The sequence below is a fragment of the Bos taurus genome, chromosome 13 (assembly GCF_002263795.3).
Source record: "Bos taurus isolate L1 Dominette 01449 registration number 42190680 breed Hereford chromosome 13, ARS-UCD2.0, whole genome shotgun sequence".
Classification (NCBI taxonomy): domain Eukaryota; kingdom Metazoa; phylum Chordata; class Mammalia; order Artiodactyla; family Bovidae; genus Bos; species Bos taurus.
The window spans coordinates 64,386,215-64,408,269 of record NC_037340.1 but is presented as its reverse complement, the minus strand read 5'-3'; the positions used below and the strand labels follow the sequence as shown (position 1 = coordinate 64,408,269).

The 22,055-nt window shown below is 40.5% G+C and overlaps 1 protein-coding gene across 1 annotated transcript in view; it reads left to right on the top strand.

Moving 5' to 3' along the window:
* EDEM2 (ER degradation enhancing alpha-mannosidase like protein 2) overlaps positions 1-16,429 on the top strand; it is a 28,996-nt gene extending 12,567 nt beyond the window's left edge. The window contains 4 exon segments of the mRNA NM_001101085.1: positions 2,204-2,328; positions 7,199-7,343; positions 11,149-11,270; positions 14,105-16,429. Of these exon segments, the coding sequence (NP_001094555.1) occupies positions 2,204-2,328; positions 7,199-7,343; positions 11,149-11,270; positions 14,105-14,605 (893 nt within the window). The 3' untranslated portion in view covers positions 14,606-16,429.
* The last annotated feature ends 5,626 nt before the right edge of the window (positions 16,430-22,055 follow it).

The following is a 22,055-nucleotide window of genomic DNA, read 5'->3' as shown; positions in this document are numbered from 1 at the left end:
CCCTGGATTATTTTTTATTTCCTGGCCGTTGCACATACTGTGTTTCCTTTGCCTTGAATGCCTTTTTTCCTGCCATTATGTGTTCAAATTCTGTTCACCCTTTATGGCTCAGCTTAAATGTCATTATGCCCAGGAAATAGCCTGATGCTGCCTCAGTAAAATTTAGGACCTTCAGCATCTTTTTTTTGCCATCAGCTGTCTTCACAAGTTACAGCTCTACCAGCTGAGTGCAACATCCAGGCTTTATTCATCTTTGTACCTCCCGCAGTGCTTTGCAGGAAGTAGCTAGCAGATGAATGTCTGTTGAATAGAAACATTTTACCCTCCAGTCCCTTAGACATTAGCAATAATGATACTGAGGAATTATTGGGCACCTAGTAATAATTATGGCTACCATTCATTTATTCAGCAAATATTTGTTGGGTACCATTGATGTATCAACTGCAGTGCCAAGCACTGAACATAGACTGTTTCTTTTAATCCTCACAACATTGAGATTGTCTTATTTATTTGGATGTGTTTTTGGTACTTCAGTCAGATAATGTTTTGTTTTAATTTTAAATATCTGCTTTTTAAAAAAATATTTATTTGACCTCATTGGATCTTAGTTTCAGCCTGCAGGATCTTTGTTGCATCATGAGGGATCTTTCATTGAGATGCATGGACTCTCTAGTTGTGGTATTCAGGCCTAGTTGCTCTGTGGCATGTGGGATCTTAGTTCCCTGACCAGTGATCAAACGTCTGTCTCCTGCATTGCAAGGCAGATTCTTAACCACCAGACCACCAGGGGAGTCCCCAGATAACGTTTATTGTGCATATTTATTAGGTACTATCTTCATGTTGGGGATCCTGCAATCAACAAAACAAAGTCCTAACTCGCATGGCTTTACACTCTAGGGGTTGTTATAAGTTCAAGTTGCCACTGGAATGCAAGCTCCCTCAGGGTTGAACTTTGATTTGTTTGCCACTCCCTAGATATCTGGAACCTAGGTGGTTTAGTCCCTAAGTCGTGTCCGACTCTTGCGACCCCATGGACTGTAGCCCACCAGGCTCCTCTGTCCATGAAATTTTCCAGGCAAGAATACTGGAGTGGGTTGCCGTTTCCTTCTCCAGGGGATCTTCCCAACCCAGGAACCTAGAGATGCTCAGTAAATACTGTTGAGTGAACAAATGACTGCATAATCCCATGAGATGTATAACATTACTTTCATCACTTTATAGATAATAAGACTGAGGCTTAAATCTGAAAAAGAGTGGACATATGTATATATGACAGATTTTATTTTCTTGGGCTCCAAAATCACTACGGATGGTGACTGCAGCCATGAAATGAAAAGACAGTTGCCCCTTGGAAGAAAAGCTATGACAAGCCTAGACAGGGTATTAAAAAGCAAAGATATCACTTTGCTGACGAAGGTCCATATAGTCAAAGCTATAGTTTTTCCAGTAGTCACGTACAGATGCGAGAGTTGGACTGTAAAGAAGGCTGAGTGCTGAAGAATCGGTGCCTTTGAATTGTGGTGCTGGAGAATACTCTTGAGAGTCCTTTGGACTGCAAGGAGATCAAATCAATCAATCCTAAAGGAAATCAAACATGAATATTTGTTGGAAGGATTGAAGCTGAAGCTCCAATACTTTGGTCACCTGATGCGAAGAGCCAACTCACTGGAAAAAACCTTGATGCTGGGAAAGATTGCAGACAAAAGGAGAAGAGGGAGGCAGAAGATGAGATGGTTAGATAGCATGGCCATGAATTTGAGCAAACTCCGGAAGATAGTGAAGGTCATGGAGGCCTGGCATGCTGCAGTTCATGGAATCACAAAGAGTCAAACACAGCTTAGCAATTGAACAACAGCATAACTGTTGACTTTATGATATACCTGAAACTAACACAACATTGTAAATCAACTGCACTCCAATAAAAATATTTTTAATTAAATTAAAAACCAAAAACTGAAGCTTAAGAGGGGAAAAACTTGCCCCAGGGTCACAGCTAGCAAGTAGCAGAGCTGGAGCTGAAATTTGAACCTGGAAGTTCAACTCCAGAATCCACATTCCTTCATCTATCTCCTTGCATCCTTGTCTACTTTGAGGCTGGGTCACCCGAGGGTCTTTCAAATGTTTAAATCCATCCCCCAGTTGCCAGAGCCTGTCTTCTGTGTCCCTCATCGTTGACATGTCCATTGTCTTACTTCTTCTGCAGAATATAACAAAGCCATTCGGAATTACACCCGCTTCGATGACTGGTACCTATGGGTGCAGATGTACAAGGGGACTGTGTCCATGCCAGTCTTCCAGTCTCTGGAGGCCTACTGGCCTGGTCTTCAGGTAGGAGCAATCAGAGAGGGTGGTCCTTTTTCTATGGAACGGGCAAAGCAAGCTCATTCTGATGTGTAATCAAAGCGCTTGAGTACGTTTTATTGGAAGGGTGGGTTGGGGAGGGAAGAGAGGCTTAGAGTGAGTCAGACAGATTTAAAAGTTCTGCCAGACTGAGTTTTTCAGGGGGAGCTTTCAGGTGTCAGGAACTGAACTTCTAGTTTGCTGTGGAATGTTGTACCATTTAAAGTACACAGTGTCTTTTCTGGGTTGGGCGGTCATAGCCATTGGCAATGACCATTTCTCCATTGGACATTTCTGTCACATATCCTCATTCTTGACAGCTGGCCTAAGAAGGGTGTGAATGCCTCTGGGGCCACTCTGCTGCCATCATTGTGTCTTCCCATTACATGGTCTGATAGCATTGCAGTGGGAAGGGATCTTAGAGCCCATCTAATCCACCCTGTGGGTGTCCTCAAATATTTAAAATATTTTTATAAGCTGTAAATATTTTTAAATACTTTATATTTAAAATATTTTTATAAACTTTTTTTTTTAGCCTTAAGAAGTTAAAAAAAGGTTAGAACATGTAGGGGCTTCCCTGATGGCTCAGATGGTAAAGAATCTGCCTGAAATGCAGGAGACCTGGGTTCGATCCCTGGGTTGGGAAGATCCCCCGGAGAAGGGAATGGCTACCCACCCCAGTATTCTTGCCTAGAGAATTCCATGGACAGAGGAGCCTGGCAAGCTACAGTCTATGGGGTCACAAAGAGTCGGACACATAGATGAGTAGTAAATTTTTTCAGCATAAAAAGAAATGCCCCCCAAAAGAGGAATACAGTGATAAATAAGTCTCAAGCCCCCACCCTCAGATTCTCTCTCCAAGCCAGCCCTTATTGCCAGTTTTCTGTACCTCTTTCCAGAAATCCATATACATAGATATGTGTATATTTATGGCCCCTTTTTTTCTTTATATAAATAGGAGTATTTTATTACTTTTCACTGACTGTCTTGGAGATCATTCTTTACTGATACATATAGATCAATTTTACTTTTTTAAACAGTTGCATATTATATTCCATTGAATAGACATAGCATCATTTATTTAACTAGTTCCCCATTATATACTTTTAGCCAACCCTTTCATTTTACAGATGGGGAAAGAAGCTCCTAGAGAACTTGTGGATAATATTGAATATTGGTCCAGCTCTTCTAAGATCTTCAAATTTTATTACTTAAGTATCCCCTAAAAAGATTTTAAAAAATTGTAGTGTCCCTTGCATATTTTTAATCTTACGAATTTAAATAATGGCATACCATTCCTTTTTCTCCTCCAACTCATATTTCCATCCTACTACCTCAATAGGATTTTATCCTAATTATAATTTTATGCTGAAAGCATTTTATTGGACACCCTATATATGGCTCTGTGACAAAATGTATTCATATGTAGAAATTTAAAACGTTTTAAAATTTCCCATGCTCACAGGCTCTGAGTATTTATTTTCTTCTGGATTTAGTTATCATTAGTATGTAAATGATTAAAACAACATTTATAGCTTACAATTTTTGATGATTATTAACCTGAAAGCAACTTAATTGGAGGTTCATTTCTTAATGAGATTTTTGGGGCTTTTTAAAATTTTAAGTAGTTCATGTATTTGTGCATGAAGAATGTTGTTGTTTTAGTTGCTCAGTCATGTCTGACTCTTTTGCAACCCAAATGTGCTAAAACGGGGCACAGTTACACATCAATTTTACTCCTGCTTTTCACCTTTTTTAAATATAAGTGCTGAGGAGCCTGAGCACATAAATAAGTAGATGGATGGAAGGAGTTTGATAATTGCAGTATCATTCAGTTCTTTGAAATCATTGAGTTAATAGATTGAACTGTATAAAATTGCCAGCATTCAACCATTTTTTGACCTGAAGAAGTAGCAATATTATATTGTTCAAAGAAAATCACATAATGATCTGTCATCAAAAATTATTTTTAATGATGTCTCTGCTGACAACTTGACCAGTTCCTCTCTCCATTGTTTGAAAGCAAAGAATTGAAAGCCATCTGATTTGCAGAAGGATTTGTTACCCAGTGGTTAGAGTCGTTCATTTTTCTTAACACCTAAGCTAATATTTTTTTTGTTTTTCATTACACTAATATTTTAAATTTAACCTAGTTGAGTGTTCAGTGTTCCACAGGAAGGTTGGAGATTGTTGGTGGGTGCACCTTGCTTTTGTCAAGTGGTAGAAGGACAGTTGTGAAATAGACAGAATGGGTAGCCTGCCTTTGTGTCGGTGATACATTTTAGAAAAGTTGAGGATCTGGAAATCTATTTCCTTAAAACCATTTGTGCCTACATTCCCCTTAAAAAACCTGCTTGTACCAGCCATCCATATAACTGATCACACCTATTGACTTTGCATGATTTTATTTCTGTGCATATTTTCCAAGAAAATAATTGATCAGGGAAAGATGCAACTCATATATGGGTATTTCTAGCAGCAAAGTTTATGACAAAGAAAAACTGGAAATGATCCAAACGTCTAGTAATGAAAGAAAAATAAATGTATTTTTTTTCCTTTTTTTAAATTGTGGCAAAATTCACACATCATAAAATTTACCATCTTAATGCTTTTAAGTGTACAGTTCGATGGAATTTATATTCATGTTGTTATGTAGACCACCATCCATCCCCATAACTCTTTTCATCTTGTAAAACTAAAACTCTACACCTTTTAAACACTAACTCTCCATTCCGTCTTTCCCAAGCCTCTTGACAACCAGCATTATAACTTCTATCTTTATGATGTTGACTACTCCAGGTATCATATCAGTGGAATCACATGGTATTTGTTTTCTTGTGACTGGCTTATTTCATTTAGCATAATGTCAAATTTCATGCTTGTAACCTATATCAGAAATTCCTTCTTTATTAGGCTGAATAATATTCCTTTGTGAGTATATATCACACTTTGCCATCCCAGTTTGTATAGGATTTGTGTGCTTTGTGTGTGGCACTTTTCCTGTTTTGAGAAAGGTTTCTGGGGTTATTTCTCTGTGAGGTTATAATAACACTAATAGCTAACATTTAGCTGACAGTTTGGTACATAGAGGTGATAAATATTTATGAAAGAATGATTTATGTGTTGGGCATTTTACACAGAATCATCATAGCCCATTGAGGTGATGTTCCATAGATGAAGAAAGGAGGACATTAAATTTGTTCATATCCTCAACAGATATTTGGGTGCCTTCACGAAGTTCATAGAGAGTGAAACACAAAGAAAAACTTAGACAAATTCATAAAATAATAAGTTGCAATTAAGGAAACAAATAAGAGGCTAAAAGAGAGAATATTAGATGGGGACTTACTTTAGATAAGAAGGACTCTCAGAAGTGGTGATGCTGAAGCTGATATTTGAAGAAGTAGGGGTGGGGGTGATATTCCAGGCAGAGGAAACATGATGTGTGAAGGTCTTGGAGGCAGGAAGGAGTCAGGTGTTTATCAGGGACAAAAGCAGGAGGGCCACAGTCCAAGGAAGGAAAAGAACAGTTAATGGAAAGTCAGCAGTGGCCAGATTGCACAGGGCCTTGAGGGCCATGGTGGCATCTTGACCTTATGCTGAGTCTGGTCAGCATAAGCCTCTGAGTAAGACAGTTACTCTGGCTGTACTGGGGAGAGTGGACTAGAGAAGACAAGTCAGAGAACCAGTCAGTGAGGAGGCCTTTGAGGTCATCCCAGTGCAAGATGCTAGTGAACAAGTGGTAGCTCTGGAGATAAGTAGAGAAAAATCTTGATGTTTTAGAGAGAGGGAATTGATGGGTGTTGCTGGTAGAATGGATGTAAGGGTTGGGGAAGAAGGAAGAGCCAAGGATGACCCCCAGCTATCTAGCCAGAGTGGAATCAGTGGAAGGTGGTGCCATTTACTGAAAAGGGAGAGAGGTGAGAGTAGAGATGCAAATTTGTGAGAGAGTGAGGGAACCAAGAATTTAGCCTGGAAAATGTCATTTGTTCTATCCCTGAGACATCCAGTGGAGATGTCAGGAAGGTCAGCTGCTTCCCTGTGAGCTTATATTAATATGAATAGCTACTTAGAAGCACTTAGTAAAATGACAAGCACCTACATCCTCTGATTCAGCAATCCTAATTCTGGAAATGTATCTTACAGATACACTTCACATGTTTGAGTTGACATAAGTACAGGGTTATTTCTTGTAGCATTGATTATTATAGCAAACAGCAAAAGATTGGAAGCAAGTCAATTAACTATCAATAAGGAGCTAATTAAATTGTGATCCAAGCAGTGGGATACTTACTATGCAACTGTATAAATAGGAGGAGGGAGATGTACTTACTTGGAAAAATTGAGTTGTATTGTTAAATGATAAAGGAAACTGCAGAACAGTATATTGAATAAGCTGTATTTCATGTAGGGGAAGTAATATATACTTATACACCTTTGCTTATGTTACAAACTAATGCAAAATGATTACGTTCTGGGGTATAGGGTAGGAGTGAAACTTAGTATAATCAACCTTTTTCTTATTAGAATTTCAAATCAGATGGCTGACTTACCTATTTAACTATTAGTAGCCAGTATTGACTGAGCAAGTACTGATGGGCAGGGACTTTGTATACACCCTGTGTCCCTTACAGCAAAATAAAATATACATTATAATTGCACATTGTACATGAGGCTCAGAAAAGTTAAGTATCTGATTTGAGGTTGCACAGTGAGTAAATGGCCAACTCAGGGTTTGATCACAGGTCTTGATCTCCAAAGCCTTTGCCTCCTCTTTCCCCCGAGGGTGCGTGTGAGGTTCTGTATGTGGGTTTCCTGCCTGGTGGCTGCTTTCCTGACAACCAGTTCTCTCCTGCAGAGCCTCATTGGGGACATTGACAATGCCATGAGGACCTTCCTCAACTACTACACCATCTGGAAGCAGTTTGGGGGGCTCCCAGAATTCTACAACATTCCTCAGGGATATACAGTGGAGAAGCGAGAGGGCTACCCGCTTCGGCCAGGTAAGCAGCATCTCTGGCCCATGGCCAGCTCACAGCCTCCAATTCTCCGAACCCCAAGCCCTCAACATCTCTATGAGGTTCCATGCCTCACAAATGCTCACAGCTCCATTTTTTCCCCCCATCTGCTTCTTCCAGTGACTCTGGGTGGTTTTCCTGCTAGGAATTCTATATCCCTTTTATTTTCAGAGAAGGAAATGGAAGGCTGGTTGGTTGCAATGGCTTCCCCAAGGCTGTTAGGTGTAGAAGCTAGGACTGGAACCCAGGTCTCTTCATTACATCTTATGCTCTTTCAAACTTGGACAAGCAAGTGAGATGGACAAAGCCAGGTTGATGCCTTTTGAGTTCCTGCCATTGGGATTTTGGACGCATAGGCAATCTTAATCGTAAGTCAATGGACCAGGTCAGATAAACTGTGCATCTGTGGAATGTTGGGACTTTAGGAATGGACTTTAGGAGTGAACTATCTCTTGTCCCCCACCTCCTCATTTGCAGCTCAGTCCTCAAGACATAGAGAAGGAAGGGCTCACACACTCGATAACTCTCTTATGTTCTTTTCCAGCTCCGATCTTCTGATTCACTGAAGGAAAGTTAAACATTACAAGGAGGGGAAAGGAAAGGGGGGCAGAGGAAGGAAGCTGAGTCAGCACACAGTCACCCTGCCCCCCACCCCAAAATAGCTTATGTTCCCATTGTTTTTGACTCCTCCCACCTGAATGCCTTTTAACTGTGGGATGGGCCTTCTAGTGGCTTCTGCCCATTCTGCCCTTCTTTACCCCACTTCCTTCCTCCTCTGACGTGCTAATCTTCTCAATCATTGTTCTAAGAATCTTGGAGAAGCAACAGAAGTGGGAATAAAACAGCAACTGGAAAGAGCAAATTAGTCATTTTTGACTCCTTGGAGGCTGCTGTTTTTACTATTGCTCATGCATTTATTCTCATAGCTTTTTTTTTTTTTTTTTAACATAAAATGGTCAGATTGTATTGATGCCATGTTACTACTAAATAGGATGAAGACAGAGTTTGGGACTAAATGTGAGACCTAGGCCTGTGCATTCTCAAAGATAGAGGGAACCTGAGAGGTCTTCTAATCCAGTGGCCCCAACCTTTTTGGCACCATGCATCAGTTTCGTGGAAGACAATTTTTCCATAGACCAAGGTTGGGGAAGGGATGGTTTGGGGACGATTCAAGTGTATTACATTTATTGTGCACTTTATTCTATTATTATTACATCAGCTCCACCTCAGATCATTGGGCATTAGATCCCAGGGGTTGGGGACTCCTGTTCTAATTGATATCCCCCTGCAATAGCCCCATCATGTAGTTATCTCGTGTCTTTGTCTGGTTACCAACAATGACAGAAGGCTCACTACTTACAGAGGCAATGTGTTTTATTTGCAGGATAGGCTGACAGGAAGGCTCAGTGGAAAGTAAGGCACCACAGCCAGGAATCCAGAAATGCCTTAGACCAGTCACTCTTCCTACCTCAAACAATAGCAAATGGGAGATAAGGGACTCTTCTATAATTAGGTTGGCCAGTGCCGATGCTCTGGTGCATGCTTCTGACCAGCAGTGTTGGAGCACAGAACCTAGCCTAAAAGCCTCTGAAGGCCTTCACCCTCACCTAAGTCCAAGTCTAAACCTTGGGCTCTCACCCTCTTGCAGAGAGTTGACCAGATACACCGGAAGTTATAGCAGTCACTAGCAGGCGCAGGCCTATGTGTGAGGAAGAGAAAACAAGAAACAAGATGCTTGGCCCTGGGTGCGCTGAGCCAGACAGCTGCGAGAAGCATAAGGGGAGGCTTCCCACAAGGGCACCATCTTTTCCATCTCTGAACACACACAGTGTGTTCATCTACCAGTAAATGTACCCCCATCTATGCTTAGAATATGAGCAATTAGATTAGTAAGTGTCCACAAGCCTGTGGGTTAAAGGGAGGGAGAAGTAGGAGAACACTGGGGAGATCGGCAGCGGTATTTTCTCCCAAAATAAGAAACAGATGGGACTTCCCTGGCCGTCCAGTGGTTAGGACTCTGTACTTCCAATGCAGGAAGCCTGGGTTTGATCCCAGGTCAGGGAACTAGGATCCCACATGCTGTGTGGCATGGCTTTAAAAAAAAAGAAATTGAATATAAAACAATTCTGATGTCTTCTCAACTCTGCCAAAATGAAATGGAATAATAATTCCTATTGAAACAAACTCTATAAAGCCAATGTGTTTAATTCCTTGAATTACACATAAAAATGTTCAAGGGACTTCCCTGGTGGTCCAGTGGTTAAGACTCTGCATTTACATGACAGGGGGCACAGATTTGATCTCTGGTCAGGAAACTGAGATCCTGCATGCCGTGGCCAGGAAAAAAAAAAACAAAACTAGAAATAGAATTTACAGTAATAAATCATTAGGGGAAAAAGTACTCATCAGGAGTCAGGAGGAAATAGGAAGCAGAACATGAGGAGGAGAGGCTGTGTAGGGAGAGGAGAAGAGTTCTTTCCTGTCCGAGTAAAGACAGGTGAAGAAGTAGCAAAGTCTGTGGAGCTGTAGCTTCTACCCACCGAGCCCACCCCAGAAGTCACGTCTTTCTTTTCCGTAACAGCCTTCGAGATACCTGAAAGCAACAAACACATTGTGCTGGGTTTTCTTTTCTCCAGATACATAGTCCCATCCAGTCCAGCTCCTGTTGGCTAGTTGGCTAATATTCATCTTATGATGGGGCTCATGTCCGAATGTCAGATTCCAATTGTGTAGAACAAGGCAAGACTGTTGCCTTGCTCTTGGCACAGTGAACTGATGGCTGGATCTTTGCTAGATTGTAAGTTGATTCTTGAATATCTCAACCTTCATCTTTTTGCCCATCCCATCTTGGAAAGGGCCTTATAATGACAGAGTCAGACTCTTTGAAGCTTTAGGATCAGTTAGGCTGTAAGTGGCAGAGAAAAAATAGTAGCTTAATTAAAATAGAAGTTTATTTTGGGGGGACTTCCCTAGCGGTCCAGTGGTTAAGACTCCTCGCTTCTATTGCAAGGGGCCTGGGTTCAGTCCCTGGTGGGGAAACTTAAGATGCCATACCATGTGGTCAAAAGAAAAACAGGAAATTTAACTTGTTCTCTGATTTTCCGGCCTTATGTGGTACTCTTTGGTGTCAGTTCAGTTCAGTCGCTCAGTCATGTCCAACTCTTTGCGACCCCATGAATCGCAGCACGCCAGGCCTCCCTGTCCATCACCAATTCCTGGAGTTCACCCAGACCCACATCCATCAAGTCAGTGACGCCATCCAGCCATCTCATCCTCTGTCGTCCCCTTCTCCTCCTGCCCCCAATCCCTCCCAGCATCAGAGTCTTTTCCAATGAGTCAGCTCTTCACATGAAGTGGCCAAAGTACTGGAGTTTCAGCTTTAACATCATTCCTTCCAAAGAAATCCCACACCTGCCTGCTGGGAATAGTTGTTAATCCGGGGAGCCTTGTGCTTGAGTAAAGTTAGTGATTCTGTTACTAAGGAAGAAGGCGGGAACAGATATTGGGAGGTGGGCAGCAGCCCCTTCCCCCTTCTGCATCCCAGAACCTGGCTGCCTGTCTCTCCCTTGGGATGGGAATCCATGATCCATTTTAATGCTGGTCTTCACTAAGCCTCAGATTGTGTGTGGATTGGCTCTGAAGATTCAATTCAAGGGAGTTGCCCCAGTTCCCCTTAGTTGGGACCCTGTGGACACAGTAAGGAGGGGAGGAGTCTCTCGCTGCGCCAGGCAGGCTCCTAGCCTTCCCTGCCCAGCCACTGGATGAGAAGGGTCCACTTTGAACTTTGCAGAACTCATTGAGAGTGCCATGTACCTCTACCGTGCCACGGGGGATCCCACCCTCTTAGAACTCGGAAGAGATGCTGTGGAATCCATCGAGAAAATCAGCAAGGTGGAGTGTGGATTTGCCACAGTAAGTGTTTCCACGGGCCCAAGAATTGGGAAATGTCTCCCCCTGCCACTAAAGAGCCTCTGGAATATTAACATTGGAAGGACTCTTAAAGGTGTAAGTAGTGTCTTTATTTTATAGACGGGGTGGCTGAGGAACAGAAGCGAGCCTGGCTAAAGGTCCCAAAGCAGGTAGAGGTGGAGCTAGGATTCATTCCCAGGGGTCTAGACTCCATGCCCTTGGCCTTCTCCTTACTTCAGAGACCCTCTAGCTATCTGAATAGGCTACTTTGCAAAGAAGTGTTTTGTGAAACATTTTGTGAAAAGGCCTATAAAATGGATTTAAAAGAGAATTACAGTCCCATAGCCTTATTTGCAGGGAAACCGGATGGCTCAGCAGTAAAGAATCTGGTTGCAATGCAGAAGACACAGGAAATGTGGGTTTAATCCTTGGGTCAGGAAGATCCCCTGGAGGAGAAAATAGCAACCCACTCCTGTCTTCTTGCCTGGAAAAATTCCCATGGACAGAGGAGTCTGGCTGCCTGCAGTCCATGGGGTCACCAAGAGTTGCACATGATGGAGCAGCTAAGCACACATGCACATACACGCACACAGCCTTATTTGCAGGCTTCCCTGGTAGCTCAGTAGCAAAGAATCCCTCTGCCAAACAGGAGATGTGGGTTCAATCCCTGAGTTGGGAAGATCCCCTGGAGAAGGAAATGACAACCCAATATTCTTGCTTGGAGAATCCCATGGACTGAGGGGCCTGACTGGCTACAGTCCATGGGGTTGCAGAAGAGTTGGATACGACTTAGCGACTGAAAAACAACAATAAGCCTTATTTGCAAACCCAAGGATCCTTAATGAAACAGCCTTACTGGTCTCACGGATATTTACTGAGTGTCTTTCACGGGCCAGGTGCTGTGCTAGACTGAGGATTATAGCAGTGAAGAAAGACCAAGCTCCTGAGCTGACATTTCAGTAAAAAAACAGTGAATGTGTATCTAGGAGACAGAAAGGAGGCCATTGAGGCTGGAGGCGGGTGAGCAAGGGGGAAAGTGGGAGAAGATACATCCCCAGAAGTAGGCAGGGGCTAGATCACATAGGGCTTTGTATTAGCCATGAGGAAGAGCTGGGATTTCATTCTGCTGGGAATGAGAAGCCTTGGTAGGGTTTACAGCAGAGCAGTGACATGCTATATTTTAGAAAGATCACTCTGGCTCCTCTGTGGAGAATGGATTGAAAGGGTCAAGGAGGAGAGCCGTATCACATCCTTAGAGGACCCAAGCAGGCAAGATAGAAATAAACAGTGGTTGCAGACATGTAAAAACCAGATGTTGAAGCAAATAGTCTGGAAGGAAATTCACCAAAAAGCCTACAGAGGTTTTTTTAGGGTATGGAATTAAAAACAATCAAATCAGAAAAAAACTCTTCCTTTTCAAAAAGTTGTAATTGATTATATTCTATGAGTAAAACATAGATGCATATTTTTAAAGAGAAGACCTGTATGTGTAGGAGAAATATAAAGTAAGGATGTGCTTTAATTTCTAGTATGTTGTATTTTGTGAAAAGCCAAAGTGGATGAGTTCAGTGGGGCCTTAGAACTCTTGACTTATTTCCATGAAAATGAAGTCTTTTGGAGCCCTGCCGAGGTGAATGATGGGAATAGGCATCTGACTCCTTGGCCTTTGGGAAACGGGACAAAAGAATAATAATTCCTGGTACATCAAGTCCATATTTTAGTCACATTTTTTGGGTATAAAATAGATATCTACTGAGAACTAGTTTTGTTTAAGAAAATGCATTGCTAATTCTAAAATAAATACTTATTTTAGAAACTAAAATAAATGTTTCTAGCAAGTAAACCTACTCATCCCCGACTATAAACTCAGTATGAATTTTTCTTTGTAAAGACTCCTAATCAGTTGTGTACAAGAACAAAAAACTTGGTAACCATCTTTATGTCCAATAAGTAAATGATGCTACATTTTTACATCATTAAGAGACGTAAACATTAGATCAATGTTTGGAGTCAAAAAAGGATAGGATAAAGGGGCTAGGATATTTGTGTATCATGTAGGGGGACCAAGAAAGATAGTTCTGATGAGGCAGCATTTGAGCAGAGACCTGCCGGCAGTGAAGGAGGGGGAAGATACCTGAAGGAAGGTGGCGCCAGGCTTCAGGAACACCACTGAAAAGAACTGGGCCAGGCATGAGCATGTTCACGGAATAGAAAAGCTGAGTGGCTGGACCTGTGAGAGCCACAGAAAGAGCAGGAAAAAGATGAGGTCAGCAAGGAGCAGGAGCCAGATCAGCAAACACCTGTTAGGCCACGATAAGGACTTTGATTTTAGTTTGCGGGAAATGGGATGTTAATAGAAGGTTTTCCATAGAGGATTGACAGGTAAGACTTAAGATAAAAATATCCTTGAGCATAGCGTTTCCCAGGTGGTTCAGTGGTAAAGAATCTCCCTGCCAAGCAGGAGATATAGGTTCGATCCATGAGTCAGGAAGATCCCCTGGAGAAGGAAATGGCACTCCAGTATTCTTGCCTGGGAAATCCCATGGACAGAGGAGCCTGGCAGGCTACAGTCCATGGGGTTGCCAAGAGTAGGATACAACTTAGCGACTAAACAACAACAACCAATCCTTTAGGGTAAGAATGGAAGAAGGAAGCCCAGTTGAAAATTGTGATAAGCTTGGTGAGAGATGACGTTAAGTGATTTGCTCAAAGATCCGTAGCCGCCTAGTGGCAGGAAGGCCTGACGGGGTCCCGCCCCCCACCCCTCCCCCGCCCCGCCCCGACCCTTTCTTCTGCTCTGATGCTAGTCTGACTTACTTCCCTCTTCCACGTGGCAGATCAAAGATCTGCGGGACCACAAGCTTGACAACCGCATGGAGTCTTTCTTCCTGGCCGAGACTGTGAAATACCTCTACCTGCTGTTTGATCCGGACAACTTTATCCACAACAACGGCTCCACCTTCGATGCGGTAATCACCCCCTACGGGGAGTGCGTCTTGGGGGCTGGGGGTTATATCTTCAACACGGAAGCACACCCCATCGACCCCGCTGCCCTGCACTGTTGCCGGAGGCTGAAGGAAGAACAGTGGGAAGTGGAAGATTTGATGAGGGAATTCTACTCTCTCAAACGGAAAAGGTCGAGATTTCAGAAGAAAACTATGAGCTCGGGGCCATGGGAACCCCCAACAGGGCCCGGAACATTCTCCTCCCCTGAAAACCATGAGCAGGCAAGGGAAAAGAAGCCTGCCAAGCAGAAAATCCCACTTCTCAGCTGCCCTAGTCAGCCTTTTACGTCGAAGCTGGCATTACTGGGACAGGTTTTCCTAGATTCCTCATAACCACTGGATGATATTTTGTTTTTGAAACTAAACTGTAACAATAAATCGGCTTTTGATGATCGTGGTTTTCTATTTTACAAATTGGGTTGTTTCATGAGATTTCATTCAAAGATAGGGTGTACAACTACAAACAATTGCAAATCTACTTTTTCTCTTATGGTTGGAGAAATAGCTGAACATAAAGTTAGCCAGCTTCAAAGACCCCAGGGCTTGATACTTGAATCTCCCTTCCTTTCAAGGTTCCCATTTTCTGGAGAGTGTTGTAAATATATTTGTTAGTCCTTTTTGGGGGGGCGGGCGGAGAGATTTTCATTTTTTAATTGAAGTATAGTTGACTTACAACATTCTATAAATTCCATAGGGCTTATATAATATAGAACTATATAAAAACTATACTGTATGTAGAATGTAGTAAATATTTTTATACATTACAAAATGATCATCACAAAAAGCCTAGTTACCATCTGTCACCATACTAAGTTATTAGAGTATTACTAACTATATTCCTTGTGCTGTATATTACATCCCCATGACTTACTTATAACTGGAATTTTGTACCTCTTAATTTCCGTCATCTGTTTTAGTCTCCCCCCGACCCCACCTCCCCCATGGCAACCACCAGTTTGTTCTCCGTGTCTATGAGTCTGTTTCTGTTTTGTTATATTTGTTCATTTGTTTTGTTTTTAGGTTCCACATATAAGTGAAATCACATGGTATTTGTCTTTTTCTGACTTATTTCATTTAGCATAATACTGTCTAGGTCCATTCATATTTTTACAAAGGGCAAGATTTTATTCTTTTGTGTGACTGATATTCATATATATATATATATATATATATATATATACACACACACACCCCACATCTTCTTTATCCATTCATCTGTTGATGGACATTTAGGTTGCTTCCGTATCTTGACTATTCTAAATAATGCTGCATAGAGTATAGGCATGCATATCAGCATGTATATATCTTTTCAAATTAGCATTTTTGTTTTCTTCAAATAAATACCCAGAAATGGAACTGCTAGACCTTAAGGGAGTTCTATTTTGAATTTTTTGAGAAATCTTTCATACTGTTTTCCACAGTGGCTACATCAATTTACATTCCCACCAACAGTATACAGGGGTTTCCTTTTCATCACAGCCTCGCCCACATTTATTTGTTGTCTTTTTGATGATAGCCATTCTGACATGTATGAGGGAATATCTCATTGTTTTGATTTGCATTTCCTGATGATTAGTGATGCTGAGCATCTTTTCATGTGTTTGTGTGTTATCTATATGTCTTCTTTAGAAAAATGCCTATTTATGACTTCTGTCTATCTTTTAATTGGGTTGTTTTCTTGATGTTGAGTTGATGTTGGATAATTAATCTCTTATCAGATATATTATTTGCAAATATCTTCTCCCATTCAGTAGATAGCCTTTTCATTTTGTTGATAGTTTCCTTCTCTGTACAAAAGCTTTTTAGTTTGATGTAATCCCCCCCGCCTTTTTTTTTTTTTGCTTTTGTTTCCCTTGCCTGAGACATATCCAAAAAAATATTGTTAAAACCAATATCAAAGAGCATACTATGTTTTCTTCTAGGAGTTTTATGGTTTCTAGTCTTATGTTTATATGGTATGATAAAGTTCACTTATTATTTCTAATAGTTTTTTGATGGTGTCTTTATACTTTTCTATAAATAGATTCTATATCATGTCATCAATGGACAGTGACAGTTTTACTTCTTCTTTTCCAACTTGTATTCCTTTTGTTTGGTTGTCTGATTGCTGTGGCTAGAACGTCTGATACTATGTTGAATAAAAGTGGCGAGAGTGGGCATCCTTGCCTTTTTCCTTATCTTAGAGGAAATGCTTTCAGCTTTTCATCACTGAGTATGAAATTGATGGTAGATTTGTCATATATGGCCTTTATTATGTTGAGATATGTTCTATCTATACCCACTTTAAGAGTCTTTGTCATAAGTGGATGTTGAATTTTTTTTGATAGGCAAGAAATAGACATTAATATAGGACCCTATGATGGATACAAATAGGCAGGCAAGAGGGCTCTACCCCAAGAACTAAGTGGGCCACATTTTTATAATCGAAGAAGTGGGGAGAGGGAGAAGACCACCTTATTCCTTTTCCTTTGTAAAGATGTTTTAGGAAAATGATGCACAAGAGGGATGGTCATGTCCTAGGTCTCAGGTAAGTTCCTGGGACAGGCCACCAATTGAAGTCCTTGGCTTCAATTCAAGAGCGAGCCATAGTAAAGTGAAAGAGATAGATACACACTCTACAGACAGGATATAGTCCCTCTCAAAAGATGAGAGAAGCCCTGGGAGAAACACGCCCCACAGATAGATTGTGGGCAGTCTTAGAAAGTGAGAGCAGCCAGATAGGTGTTGAATTTTGTCAAACAGTTTTCCTGCATCTATTGAGATCATCATATGGTTCTATTTTTCAGTTTGTTAATATGTGTATCACACTGATTTATGGATATTGAGCCATTTCTGGGATAAATTCCACTTCATCGTGGTGTATGAACTTTTAGTAAGACCTGACTGGAAGTTGGGGAATGACAGCATCTAGAAACTAACAGCTGCCATTAGCTGTGGCTGCTCATAGAACCAGAATCCATCCCACTCATTATTCAGAGCTTCTTTGTGGCCAAGGCTAACTCACCCCCACACTCTGGGATACCCTTGATCATCAGTCAACATACTGGATTCTAGACCAGAGAGAAGAAGCAAAGCCCTTTCCTAAATCCTATTCTCTTCCCCAATTTACAGAGTGGCATTTTTAAAATTAAAGTATAGTTGATTTACAATATTATACTATTTAGGTGTACAACAGAGTGATTTAATATTTTTAGGAGTACCACATAATGATTTGATATTTTTATACATCACAAAGTGATCACCAAAGAAAGTTGTATTTTTCAGGAATTTATTAGCATAAAGTTGTTTTTTCTTATCCCTGATACTACTTACCTATGCCCTGATTAGTCTTGCCAGAGATTTTAAGTTTTATTATTCGTTTTTCAAGAACAAACTTTTGACTTGGTTGTTACTGTTAATTGTTATGTGTATTTTCTACTATCCTAATGTTGGCTTTTATTATTTTCCTTTTAAAAAATTCTTTCACATTTTATTACTAATCAGGTACTTTTTCATTGAAATGTAATTTACAGTATGATACTAGTTTCAAGTGTACTGCATAGTGATTCAGTATTTTCTGTTGTTTTCTTCCTCCTACTTTCTTTGAGTGATTCTGATGAGGTTGTCTATCACTGTGGCATAATCTCGTGTGAGGGTATCTTCCGTTTGCTCCTCTGGAGGTCCGCTCCACCTTCTCTCCCCCATGAGGGTGGATTGTTCTCTGCTCTTGTGGTCCTGTATGAACTACACCAATGGGTTCACTTTTTCCCTGGCTTCTACTTGGGTTCAGTCAGTGAGGTGTCTGGGCAGGAGACTGGCGAAAGGAAGTAGAATGAGGTCATGATATTTATTCCCACGGCTTTCTTCCAGCGGGGGTGCTTCAGGCTAACTAGTCTCTCAGTTGAAGGTCACTGTTTCTCTCAACTTCTTTTCAGGTGATGGTAACCTTTCCGTTCCCTTATTCTTTCAGGCTAGGTATGGTAATGGCTATGCTAGTACTAGCCCCAGATTACTACGCTATCCCTTGAGGTTCTCTTATACTCTGCCCAAATACCTTTGTAAATAGTCTTTTTACTAAACCCTCCTCTCATCCTTCTAATTTGAGTGAGCTGTATGTTTCTTCTCAGGTGCCTAACTGTTATATCTAGAGACCATTCCGACTGGTACATGTTTTTAATTTAAAGTCTAAAGTTAATTGTTCTTTTTATACCTCTCCCAAATAAGAGAAAAACATTAGATTAACAAGGTTGCAGGATATAAGATCAATATACAAAAATCAATTTACTTCTGTACATTTGCAATTAACAATATAGAAATGAAATTAAACATCTCCACTTATAACAGCATAAAAGAAAATTATTTGGGAGTAAATTTAACAAAAATACAAGAAGATTTGTACACTGAAAACTACAAAACATTGTTAAAAGTTTAAAGATCTAAGTAAAGGGAAAATATTTCCATCTTCATGGGTTAAAAGACATAATATTGTTAAGATGGCATTTGTACCAAAATTAGTCTGCAGATTCAATGGAATCTCTATCAAAACCCAGTTGCCTTTTTTAGAGAATTGGACAAGCTGATCTTAAAAGTCATATAGAAAGTCAAGGGACCGGGAATAGTCAATACAATCTTAAAAAAGAACAAAGCTGGAGGATTCACTCATAATGATTTTAAAACTTACTACAAATAATAATAATAATCAAGAAAGTATGGTGCTGGCATTAAGGGTGGACATATAAATTAATGGAATAGAACTGAGAATGCAGAAATAAACCTTCATGGTCAATTGATTTTTGAAAAAGGTGCCAAGGCAATCCAGTGGGGAACATTTTTAACAAATTATGCTGGCACAACTGGATATCTACTTGCATAAGAAAGATTTTGTACTACTATTTAATACCATATAAAAAACTAACTCTGTGAATCAAAGACCTAAATAGGAGCTAAAACTATAAAAATCTTTGGAGAAAACATACATTTTTGTGACCTTGGATTAGGCAGTGGCTTCTTAGAAGACACCTCAAAGCACATGTAAACAAAGAAAAACAGATAAATTGGATTTTCTAAAAATTAAAAACTCTGTGCTTCAAAGGACACTATAACTAAAATGAAAAGACAGCCTACAGAATGGGAGAAAATATTTGCAAATCAAATAGTTGGTGAGGGTTTCATATCCGGAATATATAAAGAACTTTTACAACTCAACAGTAAAGACAATACAATGAAAAAATGGGCAAAGGAGATAGACATTTCTCCAAAGAAGTATACAGATGGCCAACAAGCGCATGAAAAGATTTAACATCATTAGTCGTTCAGGAAATGCAAATCGAAACCACAATAAGATACCACTTCATGCCCACTAGGACACGGTGTCTTAGTCTATTTGGGCTGCTATAATAAGTTACCACAAACTAATTTGAAGTTAGTTATGAATGAAAGTGTGGGAGAATTTTTCATTTTTGGCAACATTGCCATAACTTTCAACTGAGTTTTGGTTAGGAATTTGCAGTGTGGTTTTTTCAGACGGTTCATAATCAGGAATATCTTGAACGTGTGAAAAATGTAGCATTTTTACTGAAATAGTTCAAATTGTCCTTAAATGGACTGTTTTCATGCTACAAAAATTGAGAATGAGAAGGTGAAAATATAGGAAGAATGAATAGTGATATTGGGAAAAGTACTTAACGTTAGCAGACAATGGCTTTATTTGTGCCTCATTAAGAAGAAAGGGTAGGTACTTGTGTGGTGGCTCAGTGGTAAACAATCCACTTGCTAGCGCAGGAGACGTGGGTTGGACCCCTGGTCTGAGAAGATCCCACATGCCTTGGAGCAATTAAACCTGTGTGCCACAACTGTGCTCTGAAGCCCAGAAACTGCAACTACTGAGCCCTTGCGCCACAACCACTGAAGCCCGCATGCCCTAGAGCTGGTGCTCCACAAGAGAGGCCACTGCAGTAAGAAGCACTCACACCACATCTAGAGAGCAGCCCAGCTCTCTGCAGCTAGAGAAAAGCCCACACATGAGGGAAGACCCAGGACACCAAAACAAGGGTAAGTTAGTAAGACAGCATTTTAAAAATATGACTTTATCAAATGTACAAAACCAAAAGTGACATGTACTAATGCATTATTTGTAATGATACTCTTGCCAATGAAAGCATCAATAAGCCAGCAATATTAAAAAGATGCATTGGAGAAGGAAATGGCAACCCACTCCAGTGTTCTTGCCTGGAGAATCCCAGGGACGGGGGAGCCTGGTGGGCTGCCGTCTATGGGGTCACACAGAGTCGGACACGACTGAAGTGACTTAGTAGTAGTAGTAGTAAAAAGATACTTGGAAACATGACATGCTGAATCAGTCCCTTGAATATTTTCAAAAAAAGAAAAGTATATATAATGTGATGGGACAGATTTTTCTGTGCCATGATGTAGCTATCAATGAGAAATCCTTATTATCATTGTATTGGATTGTATATTTGGTGCCAAAAGGGAAAACTGCTTACAAGGCTCCTGAAAAAATAAGAAACTGTTCTTCTGGCATATATATATTTTGCTTTTGTTTTTCTTCCAGTTTTATTGAGATATAAATTGACACACAGCACTGTATAATGATTTGATTTACATAACATGATGAAATGATTTTCACAGTAAGTTTAGTGAACATGAATCATCTCATATAGATACAAAATTAAAGAAATAGAAATAAATATTTCCTCATGATGAGAACCCTTATGATTTATTCTCTTAACTTTCATATATATAGCAGTGTTAATTATATTTATTATGTTGTACATTACATGCCTAGTATCTATTTATCTTATAACTGAAAGTTTGTACCTCTTGACTACTTTCATCCAATTCCCAGCCCCCTCACCCTGCCTCTAGTAACCATAAATCTGATCTCTTTTTCTGAGTTTCTTTTTGAAGTACAACTGACCTGTGTACACTGTGTTAGTTCCTGTTACACAACATAGTAATTCGATATTTCTAGACATTGCAAAATGATTACCTCAATAAGTCTAGTTACAGTCTGTCCCTGTAAAAGACATTACATAATTATTTATTTTATTAAAAAACTTATTTTGGCCTTGCTGCACAGCATGCAGGCTCTTAGTTCCTGGACCAGGGATTGAACCTGCGTCTCCTGCATTTGAAGCACAAGGTCTTAACCACTGGACCGCTCGGGAAGTCCCCATAATTATTGACTATATTCCCCACACTGGACATTTCATACCCGTGACTCATTTCTTTTGTAACTTGAATTCTGTAACTCTTAATCTCCTTCATCTCTTTCCTGCCCCCACCCCTGACTCCCTTCCCCTCTGCAACCACCTGTTTGTTCTCTGCATCTCACCCTGTTTCTGTTTTGTTATGTTCCTTTGTTTTGGTTTTTAGATTCCACATATAATTGGCACCCCACTCCAGTACTCTTGCCTGGAAAATTCCATGGACGGAGGAGCCTGGTAGACTGCAGTCCATGGGGTCGCTAAGAGTCGGACATGACTGAGCGAGTTCACTTTCACTTTTCACTTTCATGCATCGGAGAAGGAAATGGCAACCCACTCCAGTGTTTTTGCCTGGAGAATCCCAGGGACGGGGGAGCCTGGTGGGCTGCCGTCTATGAGGTTGCACAGAGTCAGACATGACTGAAGTGACTTAGCAGCAGCAGCCTAAGTAAAATCATAGAGCATTTTTCTTTCTCTGACTTACTTCACTTAGCATAATACCTTCTAGGTTCATCCAAGTTATCACAAATGGCACTATTTCATTCTTTTTTGTGGCTGGGCAATATATATTTATACCA